Source organism: Rhagoletis pomonella, unplaced genomic scaffold, assembly GCF_013731165.1.
Source record: "Rhagoletis pomonella isolate Grant_MI unplaced genomic scaffold, Rhpom_1.0 Rhpom_scaffold_00007, whole genome shotgun sequence".
In the NCBI taxonomy this organism is placed as follows: Eukaryota; Metazoa; Arthropoda; class Insecta; order Diptera; family Tephritidae; genus Rhagoletis; species Rhagoletis pomonella.
In genome coordinates this window covers 29,701,051-29,722,314 of record NW_023458561.1, presented here as the reverse complement: position 1 = coordinate 29,722,314, position 21,264 = coordinate 29,701,051, and the positions used below count along the sequence as shown (strand labels likewise).

Genomic DNA, 21,264 nt, shown 5'->3' with positions numbered 1-21,264 from the left:
AAAAATGAAAGCGAGGTAAGTGTTGGCCTTATTGAAAGAAAGAGCCAATTTACACGACGACTTTTCAGCCTGCGTTTTTTGCACATTCCCTGTTAAAAAAAAAGTCTTCGAAAGTCCTCGTGCATTTACACGATGACATTTGGTTTTCGGCGTTTCTTGTGTTTTTTATTTTTGACATTTAAGTGTCAAATTTTCTTTGATCAACTCTTTCGTCCTCATTTTTAAAGCGGAGCGAATCGCGAACTCAAAGTAAAACTACGAAAAAGTGATTTCGCAGGCCGTGCGTGCTTGCCTACCCCGCTGACTTCCCTACACTTCTTGCCAACAAGCTCGACATGCATGACTTTCCTACCCAGGATGAAAAGTCATCGTGTAAATTGGCTGAAAAAGACAAACTGAAAGAATACCCCTTTGCAATAAAATTAGTGCAAGAGAATTTGGACTAAAATTAAATAAAGAAATTTTAGTAAGTTTTTACTAAGCTTTATAGCTCTATATCTGCGTAAAATCGGTTCTTATTCTACATGTGTTGCTCTTGAACCGCGAGTAATTTTGAACCGAGATATAAGATTTTGCGTTTGCAAAAGTTCCCAGTCGTTTAAGGATCTGCTAGGCCTTAAAAAAACCGAAACGAATTTTTGTCCAGTCAAATAATAAGTACTGAACCAACTCCGGCACAAGAAAGCTTTCGCAAATGAGACCCCCACGATAGATGTTATGCCTCTATGAAGGATCTCCACTCTCTGCGCAAATTCAAGCTACATTAAAAGATTAAAATTTTTTGTAAAGAGAAGTTTTAAGTTAAAAAGAAACTGATTTGAAAAAATAACATAAACTTACTGATTATAAATTAAAATTTAGCCATCTGGAAATTTTCTGAATTAAAACCAGATACCTTCTGTTATGTGGTTTTTCATAGCTGCCACTAAATGAATTCGGTTTAAAACGGTTTAAATTTTAAAAATAAACATCGTGATTTAAGATTTTGAGAAAAAAGTTTGAAGTTTGGATGAACATTTTTGAAAGTCTTTTAAATTCTAAAAAGTTTTAAACTTGGATTTATACGGGTTTTGTTAGAGAATGAACTGTATGTTAATAGACAATTTTTTAATTTAACAATTTTTATTGAGCTTGAGGCCGTGTTTAATGAAACACGATTGTGGAAAAGCAACAACAATGGTAGAAGTGATAGCTATTTCGGAAATCACAACATTTCCTCATCAGACTTCTTCAGCGGCATTCGAACCGACAAACCCAGCTGACTCAGCCAGTTGCCTACGCAATAAAATAAATAAATACTTACAAATAGGTGAAAAACAATATCGTTTTGAACTTGGGGTGTTAATGATTCTGACTTATACATATGCGTAGTGAAATCACCCGCACGTTGTTAGGTCTTGAAGGGCTTGAAGAGGTTCTACGTAATATTGCAGTGCTGTTGCGATTGCTTTTTGAAGCGGAAATAGAGAGAAACGTTACAGAAATTAATTTAAAATTTTAAACTTTAAAACGCTTCAAAAATTGAATTAAATTTTATTTCGATTTTTTCAAGAATGGTAAAAATATTAATTTTTGGAAAAAAATAAATTAACATAAAACGCATTTGCTAATTTTACACATCGCACACGATCTGCAGAGGTGACACAATTCAAAATTACACGTTCGTCAGAAAATGCGAAAAACTATTTCTTAGCACATGCCGATCATATGCGCAAGGAAAACTTTGTCTTAGGTTTTTTTCAACAAATTATAATAAAAATTTGCTCCAGCTGTTGCTGAAAGGTAAGCAAATGCTCTGTGTACAGTTTTAGTGCGTAATTTCAAAAATGCCAAATTTTGAGTAGTGTCACTTTTGAAGATCGTGTACGATATGTACATCCACTGCGGAGCATAATTGAGAACAAGGTAATTTTTTACAATATTCGTATTTTTTATAGCTAAAGTTGTTTTTATTAAATTAATTATTTTTTTTTGTACTAACTAACATTGTTCATTCTACAACAAGTATCATATACATGTGAACATGTATCAAGTTTTCGAACTTTGTATAAAATTCAAAGCAATTCAAAAAATTACCAACAAAATTTACAAAGAAACAAAAGCACAACACAAACTATTGACTAGCAGTAACTTATAGCAAAAGTGATTGTTAATTCACAGTGAAAAAATCACTGATAGTGAAATATCGATCATCACTATGTTCGGCCTAATTCGATCAGAGCAAGAAGTTATGGTCAACGTCACTCTGCTAAACCGTATTGGTCAAATCCCAAAATTAGACAGGTTGCCTTCGTATTTCTATACAGTCTTTTGGTTATGTAAGAAATGCGTACATGAGTAGCCTTTTATGTATAATTCTTTTCTCCAATTTGGTAAAATCTGAATATTCCCCGGTGTAAACCATTATGAAGCATGGAGGCAGTTCTTAAATGGCTAGGGGTTGTACATAGTATAAAGACAAAATTTAGAGGGTATATTTTTAAGAAAAGATGGTACTAATAACACTGGATCACAAATCGTTTTTTTTTAACAGATGCCACTATCCAACTCCTATATAAAATTGCTCTCTTATTCCGAAAATCGTTTTATTTTTTTTTCTATGGATAGGTTTTTGATATATTAGAAATTTACCGTTATTCATCTAAAAACAGCTTTATTACGTATATCTTACTAACGAATTGAACAATCGTAATACGGCAAATGAAAGCTATACATCACTTTAAGATAGGCCCGATATTTTCTGAAAAATTAATTAATATTCCAATTAATTTGTTTTTTTGCTGAAAAGACTAAAAAAAATCAAACATTAACAGGGGCAAAAATAACGAATTCTTTGTAAATTTTTTGCTTTTGTATGAAAGCCTGCTAACGAAGAAAAGCGATAAATAAATAAAAAGAAAAGCGTTTTACTCATGTGTACATGGCATTCTTTCCAGCTAATTTTTCATACAAAAAATCTTTGCTTATTTTAAACACTTATTCTTTTTTTATTTATCCATCGATTTTGTTCATTAGTTGGTTGATTTTGTTTGTAACAGATCAGGATTTAACACACTGAAATTGAAAATATCTCGAAAGCCTATCCATGCCTACTTCAATATTACATAAATTCTATTCATAGTTCATAGACTTATTTATATATGCAATTTAAGATTACAATATCAATCTGTAAGATTTACTTACTTTATTTTATCTTGACTGGCACTGTAAAATAATTTTGTTAAATTGTTGTGCTTTGGATCGATTTTCGGCACTAAATGAAAAAAAAAAAATATTTTTAATTTTTTTAGTCCATAGAGGCATCTGACCTTTGACTCTCTTGCGTCTTAACCGACTCCATGCGTGACCAAATTTTATATGCGGTATCTTCGACTATGGTAGTATCGACTTTGGTTATTAGATGAAAAAATAATTGTTGTAATTTTTTTTTAGTCTCTATAGAAATCTGTACTTTACCTCCTGTGCGACACGCCTTAACCGTCACCAATCGGGATCAAAATTTATTTGCGACATCTGTGACCGTGATATTACCGATTAAGGGGGTTAGACTGAAAAAATCGTTAATTTGAAAGTTTTTAAGACTACCCTAATGTACTTAAATATAATGCTATGAAAAAATTTTAATCAATGTAAATGTGTACATATTTATATATGCACATACCAATGTAGTCAAGATATCTTGATTGTTATTGGCTTTAAAAATTATTTAATTTGTAAAAAAAAAACTCCATTGCAATTCATATGTAGTTCTCAAGGAAATGTAGATTGAAGTGATTTAATTAGGTTCATTGAATAGATTGCTGATGGTTGGTAGCAGGCGAGTGGCAATTAAGCATTTCAGTAATTTTAATCGAGTTCTATCACTACCCGCAATCTGAAGAGCATTCAAGCAATGAGGTACTTATTATCTTCTATCATACCGGCTAGTTTTGGTAAATAGTACAAAGAGCTCAAGTACTTACATATGTACATATATTATGTATGTATATGATGTTCATAGGTAGATTAAAATCGATGATTGAAGTATGTAGTCCAAAGGTATATGTGTGCATTAGAAAAAATAGACCACTATTTTTTATTTTGAAATCAAAAAATATTTATAGGTTTTATATGGGAAAAAACCACTCTTCGTATAAATTGTATAGAGTTGTTGAAAATCAATATTTTTCGATCGGAAAACTCTGGATCTCTTTAGGAGACTTCCAATAACAATACCTAGTTGTTTATTTAACCATTTTTTAATACTAAAGATTTTTTATTTATGCATTTTCTAGCATTTCATCGGGGTTTTGGCTGACCTACAAATATAGTTACTATAAAAAAAAACAAAAAATTTAAATAAATAACTTCGGAAGAGAAACAAAGTTTTCCGGTCCAAAAATATTGATTTTCAATAATTCTATACCATTTCTATTTTGCCCATAAAAAAGACATGTAAAACTTTGAGCGCGTTGAGCGACCTCTAAATATTTTTTTGATTCTAAAATAAAAAATAGGGGTATATTTTTTCGGTATCGAACAATCCCCCCTACAGGGGGTGAGAGAATAAAAATTCCGACTTTACTTTTTCCACTTGCATTTTTGGACCACCCTAGTGTACATACTATAGATATATTTTTTTATGCTCCAATATACTATACTATATTTCAGTATCATTTTCAAAGTTTTTTTCAACGCCTTTAAAGTTCAGTGAACCTTCTTAGATAACTAATGGATGTTTACATGCAATCAATGCATGTGGAAAGTATGCTTAAGCGCTTATTTATAGGTACAGTGCACTCGCAATTACGCGAACACCGCTTAACGTGAACACATTTTTTTTTTTAATAGTGACTACTTTGAAATTTGAAAAAAAATTGGTCAGTTTTTCTATATAAGGCTAAGGAATTTGGCTTTTTCCGAATTTGGGGAATCCCCTACTATAATAAAATTGTTCTTCTATACCTACAAGTGACCTAAATTTGTATGCCACCGAACTAAGTCGGTCGTTCTGTTTCTCTTTCGCGATGTGCTTTGCCAAACAAAACTTGATTCAAAGCAATAAAAGTAAGTTCTCAAAGGGAATATTACAAGAGCATTCATAAATATATTAGGTCAGGAGTATTTTCTGCCTTAATCACGTGAAATCCCTTGGTTTTAATTAGTTCACGTTATCGCAAGAGCACTGTTATTGTTATCCGTTCCTGTTCTAATAAAAGTGAGCTTACTCATACATATGTACATATATGTATGTACATAAACGTGTCTATATTTATGAAAACCGATATACTACGCATTAATTAAACGTAATTTAAGATGTTTTAAATCTAAATAAATTAATTGCCAGGAATTACTGGTTTAAGGTGGACATTGAGTGCAATGGTTATGATCAAATAATTGTTGTGGAATTGGAAAGAAATTCTTATTAACCGACTTCCAAAAAAGGAGGAGGTTATCAGTTCGTCGGAATATTTTTTTTTTTTGTATGTATGTTACCGCATAACTTTTAACCACGTCAACCGATTTTGATAATTCTTTTTGCATCGGAAAGGTAGTGTCTCAGACTAATCTGGTTTAGATCCGATCATTAGATCATGAGATATATATATGTATATGTATTTATATGAGAATTGAAGTCGGTTTTGTTTTTTGCTTAAAAATTACTTGTTTTTTTTTATTTAATGAAATCTAATAAAATTTGCAAGAGACCAGTTGAACACGATTTTTGAGTTTTTGTTTGTTTGTATTCATTGCAGGTGAAGTAATTAGAGCGAAAAGAAAGATTTTGACACTGCCTTATTTGAAAAATTGCCTTTACAATTTGTCTATACAGCGAACTCTTATCCACTTGCAAATTGCACTATATTATACTAGAATTTAATAATCTTTCAAACTGTATACCCAACATTTTTCTAGTAACAAATTATTTTTTTTTTGAATTTTTTTATAAAACATTTCAAATTTTTTATAAATATATAATAAATGGTTTTAAACTCATTTTTCTTATGTAAAATTTATTAACTGGAATAGGAGAATAGATTTTCTTCAAAATTCAAAATTGCTACTTTTTCTGCACTTTGCACTAAAAAATTTAATACAAACAAATTTTATTAGCTTTCATTAAAAAAAATGTATCAAATTGATTGAAAAATGAAGGCTTCAGTGAATTGTGAAAACTAAGTTTCAGCTTTTAACCACTGTGCAGCGGTTCTACCTTACAATATTTTTATCATGGTCCGCACTATATAAAATATATTTATTAATAGATGGCAAGTTTGAAAAATCCGTATCTCTTTGAAAATATAATTTTTTTTTGGTTTTGGAAAACAATAGGTACCTTTTTCCTCAGCAGAATCTCCCTTGTACTCGAAATATTTAGTTCAGTATTTTTCCAATTCGTTTATCATTAGGTTTCAACAAGTTGCTCAAAAGAGGCGAGGGAAGAAATTAAAAACGTCAATGATTTATCGAACTACCCTCTAAAAATCCTTTTGAAAACACAAATCCTCAAAAAAATCTCGAAGAAGCTTAATACTAAAATAAAGTATTATTGTTACTATTTGCATTTCCAAAAGTAGTGTAAAAAGAAATTTTGACAGCACTAGAAAAAAGGATGTTGATTGTGTCAAAATTACAATAAGCACTTATCTATTGAAATCACCTTTTTTTGTGGGACCATGTTTAAGAAGTACTAAAGAGAGAGAGACTAAAAAAATCTGTTTTTTTTTTTGTAAAGTGTAGGTACTTAATGCAGTTTACTAACTGTTTTGACGGGATTCTCTTTTCATTTCGACGGCTGAGTGAAAGATAGTCCCATCCCGGCTGCCGGTTCGAAAACGTGCTATCCCCGCACCGGCAGACGAGATAAGGCGATCGTCCACTCAGCCGACAATTCGTGGTTTTTCGCCGCCTCCGAATTGCAGAAGGTTTTTTACTAGCTATAGAGTTAGAGAAGGTTAATGGGCAAGTTGTGGGACAGTTAAGACGACGTATTTACACCCGGTGACCCGGAGAAAAGATATGGACATGTTTGTGGTTCAAAACTATTGGATAAGCACTCGGACCTTAGAATACCACTATACCTATGTACATATGTAAATATTTTATCAATGCTAAATATGATAAAAGTTCAGGATACAATTCTAATAAAATCTTTAAGTAAAAATCTTATTATGTTTAGTAATTGAGATGTTGTGCAGACTAGCCACATTTCTACCGAAATTACCAAGTTTTCCGACATCTACTTATTGAGTATTTACCCTTAACTCTTCTCTAGGAATAAATAGCACAAACGGACGATTAACCTTCACTGTTAATTAAATGGGATACATTTCGGCACACTCTCTACCAAGAGACTCAGCAGCCTATCACGCGTTGAAGGGACTGCAACTGAGTTTTGATGCCCAAAGCTTAGTAAACACAGGAACGCTTTTGTAACGATATCACATTTGCCTAACTCAATTAGACGAGTTGGAGAGATTTCTCTTAGCTTAAGCGTTAATTTCCAGACAAATTTTAATTTCTATTCATTCCTAAGTTTACAAAAAGGTCTGCCGTGACTGATTATTTAAATTTTCTCAATGATTTCTTCATTATTCAACTCACACAAACAGTACATACATATTTACATACATATGTATTTGCGCATACATTCACACAATTGTACGAAACTGCAGTGCCTTTGATAATTACTACGTTTTGTAGTTTCTATTTAAATCACAGCTAATTAAAAGCAAAAATGCACCGTTAAGTAATTAAGATTTTTAAAACGTACTGCAAATTTAGCAAGTGCATTTTATGAATACATTTTTGCACAACGTTATGAAGGAAAGTATAAAATAAATAAATTACAAAACATGTATTTTTTTTTTCAAAGTGGGTTTTCACAATTAGGGGATTCACAATCTTAAGCTTGAAATTTTTTTATGTAAAATAATGATTAAAATGGTATTAGAGGACTTCTAACTAGACCGAAATGTTTTAAACTGATAAAAACAATTTATAATGAGCTCCCATAAAACCCTTTTAACCTTTATTTTTTGCATACAAAAATTTTAAGCTTAAGATTTTACGACGGTGAACACGTCTTGTGCTCCGCTTGGGAAACCAATTATATTTAATTAAATTCGATTTTATTAACATTGATATGTACATATGTTAGTGGAAGGTACGAACACATCAACTTTAAATTACGCGCTTAGGCAAAAAAACCACTGCTGACCAGTGTAATTATTACTTGGAGCGAAAAAAATTAAAAATCTCAAAATAATTATTAAATACTGATTTAAATTATTTTACCTACTTATAATAATTACGATCCCTGAAATTTACATACAAACTATTAACGCTTGTTCCACGGCGTGCTAAGCCGTTATCGTTACGTTTTCCATATTGCGCTATTGATATCGTTGTCGTTTTTGTTCCCGGTATCGCATTAGCAATCGTCGTCTTTTTCCAATTGCCATATTTTTAGTGTACATATGTAATGCTGTAAGTAAGCCCTGTTAAAAGCTTAACACGACTTTTGCTTTTAAACGCTTAAATGGTGTTAGACTGTAAATATGTACCAGATGTCATAGACGCCCTAATGCCATACCCTTTACGCATTTGAGGAATAAATAATTTACAATAAAATTTCTTTGTCATATAAATACTTATGTACATAAATTTACTACACACTTGTATTCATAAAGTTAATTATGTAAGAATAAAAGAAGAGATACTGCTTTTTACGCTTTAAATGTTTATAGCATTCAAGTATTAAATCAACATTTTGTTATTGTACAATAACTACCTTATTTAACACACAATTAAATTGCCAACATTGCATGTCTAGATTCACCGTTTAACTCCCTTTACTTTACCAATAATATGTCTACGCATTTTAGGGTGATCAAAAAAAAAACTAACCCAACGAATTTATGTTCTTAAATAGACCTATTTACTGAGAAGAAATTTTAATTTTTTTTCAATGAAAGCTAATGAGAGAACCTTTATTTGTTTTCAACTAGTTTTTAATTTTTAACATTTATTAACTAGTACAGAAGAATCGATTTTCTTCAAAATTTCTGTTTTTTTTTTGCACTTTGCACTAAAAAATTTGATACAAAAATACAAAACCTCTAAAGTCGGACTCAACGGTCTCTTGCAAATCTTATTAGCATTCAATAAAAAAACGTATCATATTGAGTGAAAAATTAAGGCTCCAGTGAATTGTGGACACAAAATGTCAATTTTGAACCACTGTGCGTCGGTTGGTATTCGAAATTTTCCATCTAAATGATATGAATAAATAGTTTTTCATTCAAAATGCTATAACTATTGAACCGTTTGCGGTAATAATTTTTCTAGGCATATTCTTTTACCGCATTAAATTCCTTAAAATTTAAATAAAAATATATCCAATTTGGAGAATTTTCTTCTCAGTGAATAGGTCCTTTTAAAGCCATTAATTCGTTAGGTTCGTTTTTTTTCAGATCACCCTAATGCACATATATGTACATAAGCATGTATAAATAGCATTTGAGGTATTTACTTGTATGTGGTCAGCGAATTCACAGCTTCGTTGATTGATTATGGATCATAAATATTTACAATATTCAAACTGCTCTTGTAAAAATTAATAACAATTGCATTTGCCGGGTACTTATTGTAGTTAATTGCTCTTTTTTCCACCTCGCGACCTCGCTAATTGCCCTTCAAGTATTAGTTATATTCAACTCAACCAATTGTAATTCAACGGTTGCAAAAACGTGAGTCCGGCATTGAGTGCATTTGTTTTCCCAGATTATTGACTGAACAATTCATGTCTGTTGCACAATAAAACAAATACATTTTTTATTTAAATAGAATACGTACTCGTACTACCTAGGGCATGATATTTTTACAGTTTAATCACCCGATAGCTGATTTATCAGGCAGCACGAGCCAAAATTTCAATTTGTTTCTCTCGTGACAGATATACATACATACATACTTGCATGCATACATACTTACATACAAATGTTTGTATAATTGCAGATACTTATGACGATAATTTTTTAAATTGCTAGTATCAACATAAGTATGTACAAATGACAATGATTATAAAATAATAATATTGGCAATAGATAATTGCCTTTATCGTAGAATTTTATTTCACATGAAGCTCTTTACATTTCCAGTTGTTTTTATTGACAACACTTTTTGCGGGTGAATGGATGCAATTTGCAAAAGAAGTTTAATAGCTTTTTCCAGCTGCGTTATTTTTTATGTAATTCTTATTAGGTAAATAGAGTATGTACAAAAAACTGTACGGATAAAAACTAGTCTACATATTGTTCACCTGCGGTTCTTTATGCTATCCAAAACCTGATTCCATTGACATAAAGAATAATGAAAAACTGACACCACAAAACGTTCAAATGCCGAATAGGAACTTAGTTTTGCGAATTGTCAGCAAAAGTCAGCCATATTCCCATATTTTCCAAATTCAGACACCGTAAATAAAAGTTATTTTTAACCGACTTTAAAAAAGGAGGAGGTTTGCAATTCGTCGGAACATTTTTTATACATATGTTACCGCATAACTTTGGACCACGTTAACCGATTTCTATAATTCTTTTTTTTTTTAAGGAAAGTTGGTACCTCAGAGATGGTCCCACACTAATTTGGTTTAGATCCGATATCTGAGAATTTAACTCGTGTTTTTTTTTGCTTAAAATTATAAAAATACGGTTCGGAGGTAGCTTAAAAGTACAAGTCCTTCTAAGTAGTTCTAAGACATCAAGACACACATAACATCTTCTAGGACAAACTCGGCCAAACACTTAGCAAACGTGTAATCGCCAAATTTTATTTTTAAATTTTTTATTAATTTTTATTAACTGCATAGCAACATTAACCAACGCAAACTAAAACATTTTATTTTTTCCAGACGCATCGCAAAGGCTGGACACCACTGTTGGCGTTGATATGTGTAGCAACAACTTTTGGTACAGCAATACCTGTAGGCTATTGCCTCGGTGTTATGAATACACCCGCTGAGGTATGTAATTTGTAAAGCAAATACAAATTTTATTGCGTAACTATTATGTATTTAACTGTTGTTTTCTATACATACGCTCTTTTCCACAGTATATTAAAGTCTGGTGCTTAGATGCCTTCGTAATACGTTACGACGTCGAACTGAGTCCCTCTCAGCTAGATCTGCTGTGGTCGGCGATTGTATCTATATTTCTTATAGGTGGCATATTTGGTTCATTTTTCGCTGGCGCTTGTTGTAATCGCTTTGGAAGGTAAAGAAAATATTCGTTTACTACATATTTGTTTTTGTTGTTTTCTTAGGCTACCACAAATATATTTTTCGTCAAGCAAGTTGACGCTAACTTAAAGTATTAAGTAAATTAGTAGAGGGCGTTCTAACCAAATGAGTGCGTCGGATCTTTTTGCTTATCGAAGCTCGGCCAGATTTGTCGAGTTGTCCCACACGCGGATTTTTCCGACCATCTTATATTTGCCTACCTGACGAAGTGTGGCTTAAGCCATGTCTGTCTCTGTGACCTGACATCCGCGTAATATGGGTAGCATGCTTTGAAGCTAACTCTTTTAGGAATTTTTTACGGTCTATCGCATTTTTTGACTAGCTTTGAAAGCAAACCCGTGACTTAATAACTGCTTGGTATCGGTGTATATGATTACTGAAGGCAGGTTAAGAGACGATTCGATTATCCAAAGTACAGCCTCTTTTATGGCCGCGAGCACTGTTTGGCAGCCTAAAGCAGAGGTCTAATGAGAGGTCTTGGGTTTAGTTTATTTAGGACCATACGTATAGACGGCTGTAGGTTTATATTAAAGGTCCTAGATCGAATTATGTTCCCAGTCCTTTCTCGAAGGAATATGAGGGAAGAACTTGTGCGCGAAGCCTTACTATATTCAAATTTAGCGTACACTTTTTTCGTAAACAAAATTTAACCCTTTGCCACCTACTTATCATAATGAGTATTTTCAATTTGAAGAATTTCCATGACAGTCAACAAAAACGGTATTTAGAGGTTTAAAATGTTCAGCAAAAGTGTTAAGCAGAAAATTTTACTAACGGGCAACGAAAAGACTGAAATTTATAATGAAAATAGTCGATTTCGACTAAGTAAGTCGTTTAACCCACTTAACATCAGTCATAAGGTTATTGTACTTTTGGGTCTTTCAGTGAAATCCTTCAACTAAAATATTTTTTTGGGTTACTGGGTTAAAGCTGATATTTCTAATTAACTGCTTCAAGCAAGGATCAAAAAGAGCCGTAATCGGAGCAGTTAAAGGGTTAAAAAATTTCAAAAAAAAATTGATTGCTTACTTTTACGATATGCAAGTCTTTGGAGATAAGAATTACCTGATTTATACATAAAAATATAGGTAGAAAAAAATCATTCTCGGGTTTCAATAACATGCAAAGAAACTAGCATTTGGACATTGATTTGTTAATGTACTAAAGAAGACCCTTAAAATTGCCCCACAGTGCAATCTTAATTTTTGAAGTCGAAATATTGTCGTACCATTAGCAAATACACTTATTTTAATCTTTTCCGCTTCTTAATAATTTCTTTACTATATTTTGCGCTCATTTTACTATTTACAGAAAGGGATCACTACTGGTCAGTGCATTCCTGCTGACAGTCTCGGGCATCCTCTTACACTTCTGTCGCATGACAGACTCCGTTGAGATGCTGCTGATCGGACGCTTTATTATTGGCATTGCAGCCGCGATTACCTATACAGTACATCCAATTTACTTGCTGGAGATTTCACCTACTCATCTGCGTGGCAGTGCGGCAGTTTTCACGTCCATCGGTGTGACAGGCGGCATTTGTGTGGGACAAATTTTCAGCTTGCAACAAGTATTCGGCACCGAAGACCTATGGCAGTTTGCGCTCAGTTTCTATACTGTTTTCGTAGTTGTTAGCTTTTTGCCGGTCTTCTGGTTTCCAGAGTCGCCACGTTGGCTATATTTGATGCGTCAGAATGAGCAGGCAGCACGCAAGGAGTTGCAACGGTTGCGCGGCAAAAATTCCGATGCCTGTGTGAATGCCGAAATTGCAGATATGAAAGAGTTGGCTGCTTTAGCGTCCAGTGAGAAAATGAGTTTTTTGGCGGTGGTGAAGAATCCGGAATATTTGTTGCCGCTAGTAATTTGTTGCTCGTTTCCATTGTGCCAACAGTTGAGTGGCATCAATGCAATCTTCTTCTATTCGGTGAGAATTTTCATGAAGGGCGGCTTCTCGCTGGAGATTGCAACATGGATGAACTTTGGTGCTGGCATCCTGAATTTACTATTCGCAGCCGTGAGTCCTGTGATGGTGCAAAAGTTCGGTAGGCGACCGCTGATGATGTTCTCCTCCGGTGGGTGTGGCTTGTCACTTCTCGGCATGGCCTTTGCTTTGAACTACATTGTAAGCATGCTATTGCATATACTATGTATATATATATACTTACATACTTACATGCCTACTTAAACTTATACTAAGCCAAGTCTTTTACAACATCTTAGGATCGCGTTAGCTGGTTGCCCATTATTTGCATTGTCTTTATTGCTTCGTTCATATTCTTCTTCAATGTGGGCTTGGCGCCTGTTCCCTATTTTGTCGGCGCAGAGCTGTTTGAAGTAGAATCGCGTTCGGTGGCCATGTCCATGGGAAATTGCTTTTCTTGGAGTGGCAACTTTATGATTGGCATGTTCTTTCCTATGTTGGAGGCTGTTTGGGGTTCTTACGCCTTTCTACCGTGTGCTGTTATGTGTCTGTATTGTTTCCTGCTGACGTGGCGTTATCTGCCCGAGACTCGCGGAAAAGATGTCGCAGACGTAAAACCATTGATGTCCAAAGGTTTTCGGTCAAAGGTGCATTAATGAGTGATATATGTATGTGAATATATTTATAAACACTTCACCTATCAGTACCGTGAGTACAAGTATATGGGAAATCCAGTTACTAAAGTTTGACATTTTAAGCTTAATTTTAAGTTTATTATTTGTAGAATTAAATATCGCACGTCTCTTGTACATACTTATGCATGTAAATAATTATTTATTCCTTTCACCTGACATATTTAAAACTTTGTGCCACAGCTTATTCATTTAAAATTTAAGATATTTTTGCCACAAAAATGTATAGCAAAAAATGTTAAAAAATAAAAACTTCGTAAAAATATACTGCAAATACTCGCATTTATTACAATTAATTTTTAAGTTCGTTCCAGTCTAATGTACAGTAGGAAAAGGACACCATAAATACAAAATAAATAAGAGGTCTGTTAAAGCTAAAAAGCATGTGAGTTAAAATATATGTACATTAGGGTATCCCGAAACGAAACTCGATACGCATACCCCTTTCTTTTGTCCTAAATAACAAATATATAAAGTTTTCTTATTATTAACCCAAGCCGACTTGCAGCTGAAGTTTACGTTATACCTACGGTGACCAGGTTTCCGTGGCCAAAAAGCGGGACATTTCTAAAGCATCGATTCCGAACATACAATTTTGTTTTTATACCCGAGCGTACTTGTGCACAAGGGTATATTAATTTTGTTCACATAACGGTTGTTTGTAACAGCCAAAACGAATCGAGATAGATATAGACAAATGTATACATAAATGATCAGGATGAAAAAAGAAATCGATTAAGCCATGTCTGTCTGTCCGTCTGTCCGTCTGTCCGTGTACACGATAACTCGAGCAAAAATTGAGATATCTCAACGAAATTTGGTATGTAGGTTTCCCTTAATCCAAGGTAGGTTGGTATTGAAAATGGGCGAAATCGGACTGTAACCACGCCCACTTCCCATATAACGGTAATTTCCAGAAATACGAAAACTGCGATATTTTTGTAACTACTGAAAATAATTCACTCAAAATTGATATTTACAATAATTTTTAGACGAAAAATAAGAGTATTATAAATTTTTGGAAAATGGGCGTAGCCACGCCCACTTATGGTTACATGTGTATATCTTGGTAACCGCTACACCAATTTCTTCCAAACTTGGCACAGTTGTTGGCCTTCGCACAACATATCTAATGGCCGAAAATTTTTAAAATCGCTCAATAACCACGCCTACTTCCCATATAACGGTAATTTTCAGAAATACGAAAACTGCGATATTTTAGTAACTACTGGAGATTATTCACTCAAAATTGATATTTATAATAAGTTTTAGACGAAAAATAAGAATATTATAAATTTTTGGAAAATGGGCGTAGCCACGCCCACTTATGGTTACATGTGTATATCTTGGTAACCGCTGCACCAATTTCTTCCAAACTTGGCACAGTTGTTGGCCCTGGTACAGCATAAAAAATCGCCGAAACTTTTTAAAATCGGACAATAACCACGCCCACATCCCATATAACGGTAATTTAGAGAAATACAAAATCTTCGATTGAAGCTAATTTATTCAAAATTGATGCTTGCAACAATTCTTTACCAAGAAATACGTTTATGGTAAAATTTTGGAAAATGGGCGTGGCACCGCCCACTTATGATCACATATAAGTATATCAGTAACCGTTCTACCAATTTGTACCAAACTCGGTATGGTTATTGTACTTGCCACGTGTAAGCAAAACGTTGAAAATTATTGAAATCGGACTAAAATAACGGCCGATTCTCATATAACGGTAAATTTAAGAAATGCTTGAAACTTCAGTATTTCGAAATTGAAGGACGCTAATTTACTCAAAATTGATACACCCCGGCTTACCATCTAGCGGAAGGTTTCGGAAAGGTGAAAAAACATATATTTAATATTTGCGCCGGGTATTTAATGTTCGGCTCCGCCCGAACTTAGACTTTCTTACTTGTTAGAATAAATAACATGACATCTTTTAATATAGTTTTATTTAAAACAAAACAAAGAGAAAAAACACGAAAAATTATCTCTAAAATGCATACACACAATATGTATATACGGTGGCGAGAATGTAAATAGGAAAAAAATATTTAAGGAACTTAGCTTTGTTCAAAAAATTTTTATTTATTTTTTTAAAAAAATAACTTACTATGTAAAAAAACATGTAAATCAAAATTTCAAACTTTGTAGAACATTTAAAAAATTCGATGAGTTTTAACAAATTCTAGAATTGTTTTGAGAATGCAGTTTTGTATCCCATTGAATTTTAGAATAATAAAGTGCAAGTTTGAAGTAGCTTGAAATTGCCGTTGATTTTTGGAAATTTTTCGTTCGCGCATTTTCTTCCATAAAAAGTATGTTCAAATATTTTTTGTATGGAGAAAATGAGCAACACCTTCCCAAAAAAAATCTATTACAAATCAACGGTAAATCCTAGCTACTTAAAATTTGCACTTCGAATTGAATGGGCTACAAAACTGCATACTCAGAATGTTTCTAAGAAATCTAATATGGCAAATATGGTTTTTGCTCTAATGCTTACTACCTGTTTGATATGTCTTGCTTTTAGTAAAAATTACCAACGAGAACATAAGAGTGATTCAGTTAAATTTTGTTGTGTATACGCCGTGTGACACTCGCTACCAAAAAATGGCATAAACAGAAATAAGGAATTCGCCGACAGGGCCTTATGTAAGCCCAATTCCGAATGGACTATCATTTCTTATTATAAGGCCTTATGTAAGCCTTATTTTGCACAGCAGATAATCCATATGCATAAAGGTGTCTCTCAAAATACGGCAAAATCAGGTGTAAAATAGGCGTTGCGCCATACAACTGGTATTCCATATTATCGAAAAAGTTTGAAATCGGGGAAAATCGTTAATTTTAAGTAAGTATGTATATAAATATTTATTTATTGCTTACAATGTTTGTAAAACGAAGGATGTTATTAAGTAACTTGACAGCTCATTCAGAATTGTGATTATAATAATTTATTTTTGAGGATATATATTTTTTTATCGGTACATGGTAATTTGAAATTAGAGAAACCGTTCCATGCGAGGCTTCCTTTCATTGATTCAGATGAAATTTATCGCTTTTAAACACTGATTAATATTTGGAATATTTTAAGCGTTTTGAAAAGAGTTGCCACTTGTTTAAAATGTTAAATTCAATTTTGACGTTTTAATGCCATATGGGTTCACTAGTAATAGATATAGTAATGCGGGTAATAGAGGAAGAAGAAGTTTCACTTCAATTGCGCGTGGGATCCACACACATTTTTTTTAAAAACATGTGCCTATGTTTTAATATCGCTCACATATCATAATCATTGTCATAATCAAAAAAATAAAAAATAAATATATATATACATATATGTCTATGCAATAATAGAGTTAAGTATGGAGATATTACCGTTACCTCTTTTTCTATGTGGTTGATTACTCTGTAAATTTCATAGCTGTGCTGATTATCAATAGCTCACTAGAGCAAAATATGTATTAAGTTTTACTACGGGAGTATCGAGTTTCGCGATTTGATTAAATGAGCGATATATACATATGTTCTGGGTTACGCTAAAATGTTAGAGAAAACCATTAGGAAAACAAAGTTTTAATACCTTTTTTACCGACTTCAAAAAAAGTAGGAGATTAATAATTCGCCAGATAATTTTTTACATTTTCTACACTAATCGATTTCTATAATTACTTTTTTTTTTTTTAAAGTGGCACTTTAGAGGTAGTCCCATACTAATTTGGTTTAGATCCGATCATTGGATCTCGAAGAAATTAGCGGTAATTTTAAATTTTTCTATGAGAATTGAAGTCCATTTGGTTTTTTGGTTAAAAATTACTCTTTTATCAAACACTTGTAAACGTACATATGAATGTACATATAAGTATTACCAAAACATCTTTGTGTAAGCATGTGCAGTTATTGTGGTTTCAAGTATTTCTTACTCGTATATAAATATATTAACGATGTCACGTTTTGCCAAGAATTCCAAATGCAATTAAAGCTTAATATTGTATATTTAAACAAATAAGCGGGAAGCACGTTGTGAAATAAAAACAGGAATAATGTGGAGCCGATTTTAAAATTAGCTCAACTTGTTTATTCAATATTTAACCGATACTGATAACCCAATACACATTGGGGTAATGCACCAAGTATTCAATACGTGGACCAGTGATGTGCATGTCTATGTAAATACTTAAGTAATAGCTTAAGTTGAGAAGCTGACCTTAGCATAATTCGCCAATAATTGTATTACTTAACCACAACGAATTTTTTATGACACTTGCTGCGAATATTGACAGCAAGTTGCTGGCAACAAAATTATTTCTTTCGGGTTTGTTTGCCAATAATTTTACAATTACAACGCTTTTATCAACTTTCAATATTGTGTGTCCAGACAGCTTTGCAAAGTTCCTATAAAAAGTCTAGACATCAACCTCGTCGGTTGAGAGGTAGATGTCGCCCTATGCACTATGTACGCTACAGCGGAAATGGACGACACGGAATTTCTTTAAATGAATTTAATTGGTGCTCGTTTGTATGTACATACATATGTATATGCATGTGTGTGCACCAATCTATTAATATCGTCGAATTATTTTAACATCTATTTCAAAATTTTATACAGACAAGAATAAAAAGTAGAAAATAAATAATATAAAAAAGAGAACTTTTTAAAATACAACGCTTTTATAAATGGAATAGAAAGTAGAAAATAATATTTCTCAGTCCCATAGAATTTGTTTTGATAACTTTTGATTTAGAAATTTTAGCAAAAGTTATTATAAACCACATAAATGGCCACATAAATGTACTTATGCCTAAAAACTTAACTTTGATTTTTAAGAGATGCTAAAAACTAAATACTTAAGTACTTAGGTATCTAGTAGATTTCTATATAATAACACCATGCAACAAATGGTGCAACAACAATGCCGATTCTGGCATTGAAAGATCTTTACAGAGTAATTCTGATTAAGATAATAAAAAGTTTTTCATAAAACAAATAAGAAAGAATGCCTTACAGAGAAACTAATGTAGAATGCCTGGACAAGTACATACTTTTGTATATTAAATTGAAAACAGAAAATACAGATTGTCTTAAAAGATTAAAATTAATTAAAATGCTGCATACAAAAAGTTTGTTTTAAAATTCTGAATAAAAAGTAGTCCCATATGCGTCGAAAACGACGCCAGAGGATCGCCAACGTAACTTTTTTAATAACCTAAAAAATAAAAATTGTAAAGAATGAAAATGAGTTTAAATTAAGCAAATTATTGAGCAAATTATTTCAAAGGCGAGAAATTTAATAAATTTCAAGCCACGCGTTTTCATAAAAATATAACAGTTGTATAGCTTTTGCGTCGTTTTCGACGCGAAGAACAGATGAAGGTTAATTAAACTTAAAATTGTACTTACTCACTCATGTACTTCACTTCCTTGACTGACTTCAAGTTCGCTGAAAAATTAAACAAAGCAAAACATAATCAGGGCTGCCAACTATGCTTAGCTATGGACTGCCATATTTAGGATAGAAAAGTGCTAAAATGTGCCAAATAGAGAAATAAAAGTGCCATTAGTTCTTCCCATCTGGCATTAAAATTAAAAACACATTCCTAAAACAAAATTCCAATGCCAAAGTAAGATAAACCAGTTGTATACACTATAGAAATTAGAAAACTTTAGTCGAGAAAAAGAAGTACTCGCAGAGGATTTCACAAAAATGTACTGAAATATTACTATTTTTCCAAAGTGCCATTTTGGCACTTCGTGCCAAATTGAAAAATTAAGCGCTATTTGAAATAAAATAGGGCCAAAAATGGCACGGTTTGAACCAAGTTGGCAGCCCTGAACATAATTTGTATGCCATGGAATTTTCCACAGAAAGTAACGGTAGAAAAGAATTTTTAAGTATTCATTATATTTTTCAGCTGACTACGGTGAAGCATTTTACTTTGCACTTCCCGCTATTAATCAAAGCAGCGAAATTAATAAAATATTGTGGAACATCCCAGTGAAAAAATGTAATGTATAATAATCGAAAAAAATTATCAGTAAAACAACCCATTTCACATTCGAAAATGCATTTTTTTCCCCAGGGCGATGTCCTAAGAAAAGTAGGGTATACAATTTTGCATTACCTTGTATCGAGAAATGAAGGACATTGCAAGGCAATGCGTTCTACAAATCGAGTGCTGTAGTGTTGGTGGAAATTCAGCATTTGAAAGCCCATGTCTGGCTGTAGCTGAGTGCGCAAAGATACTTGCCACAATTTGTTGATCCAGAGGGGGTCAGAGTTGGAATTCCATTGCAGGCAACATGAAAATTAATTTTTTTTTTTTGGCTTTTATCTTGATTATTCACTTCACGGATGCTTTTTCAGAACGAAAGCGGTAATTTTAATATGCGCATAGTTGAATTGAATACAATACTTTCGTTGACGTTTATAGTAAGACAAACTACGTTTCTGATTGATTTTAATATTTGTTTCTTTCAGTGTACTATGCCAGCTTTTGTGCCGGTAAATCTGCATTCGCAGAAAGCATTGGTATTTTGCTTTCATTTTAAGAAAAGTGCAGCAGAATGTCGTTGGATGCTGTGCGAAGCTTACGGATAGCATGTTCCATTAAATTCAACTTGTAAGTACCGGTTCCGACGTTCCAAAAGTGTTGATTTTGACACAACCGACAAGGAGTGCGAAGAAATGTCTTCAACGCCGGAATTTTAGACGAATGCCCATGTCAAATCCAAGAACAACAGAAGTAAACATCGTCAAAATTTTGTAGTTCGGCGTTATGGAACACTATACTTTGTACGTATGCAAAGCAATTGGCGTTTTGGATGTCAGCCCAACTATACACAAACTTGGAAACTTTTAAACGACGATTTTGGCCGTAATTTTCAACTAATTTTGAAACCGCATTTGAAAAACTCTTCTCATCTACAAAAAAAATACCATTCCGACGGTGTAGATTATTCAGGCAGGTTATGTAATTCACTTCCGAGTGAATTTCAACCAATGTCACTTTGAATTCAAATTGAATGGGATTGAAATTCACTCGGAAGCAAACCACTGAACCCGCATGATTACCTTTTGCTACTGCCAGATTTTTTTTATTTATTTATTGTGCAAAGAAAAAGCATAGTTTGAATGGCACAGTCCAATATTATTTGAGTTTACTTAATAAGTATAAACGCCGACTCATTCATTTGTAGCACAGGTAAATACTCAATGACGTGGAAAGATCTGCGCAGAAGCGTCCTTGGCGCTCCTGAGTGGAATCAATTAAAAAATCGTCATAAGCACGACGTCAAAACCGAGGGAATACCACCGCGCTGATGAGAAAATTTTCGAACTCTAGAAATGATGATCGTGGCCAAATAG

The 21,264-nt window shown here is 33.0% G+C and overlaps 1 protein-coding gene across 1 annotated transcript in view; it reads left to right on the top strand.

The window, feature by feature from the left end:
- LOC118743777 (solute carrier family 2, facilitated glucose transporter member 3-like) overlaps nucleotides 1-14,145 on the top strand; it is a 19,233-nt gene extending 5,088 nt beyond the window's left edge. Inside the window, exons 2-5 of the mRNA XM_036476541.1 lie at nucleotides 10,895-11,005; nucleotides 11,095-11,255; nucleotides 12,593-13,403; nucleotides 13,502-14,145. Coding sequence (XP_036332434.1) covers nucleotides 10,895-11,005; nucleotides 11,095-11,255; nucleotides 12,593-13,403; nucleotides 13,502-13,858 — 1,440 coding nt within the window. The 3' untranslated portion in view covers nucleotides 13,859-14,145. The remainder of the gene's footprint in view (nucleotides 1-10,894; nucleotides 11,006-11,094; nucleotides 11,256-12,592; nucleotides 13,404-13,501) is intronic.
- The last annotated feature ends 7,119 nt before the right edge of the window (nucleotides 14,146-21,264 follow it).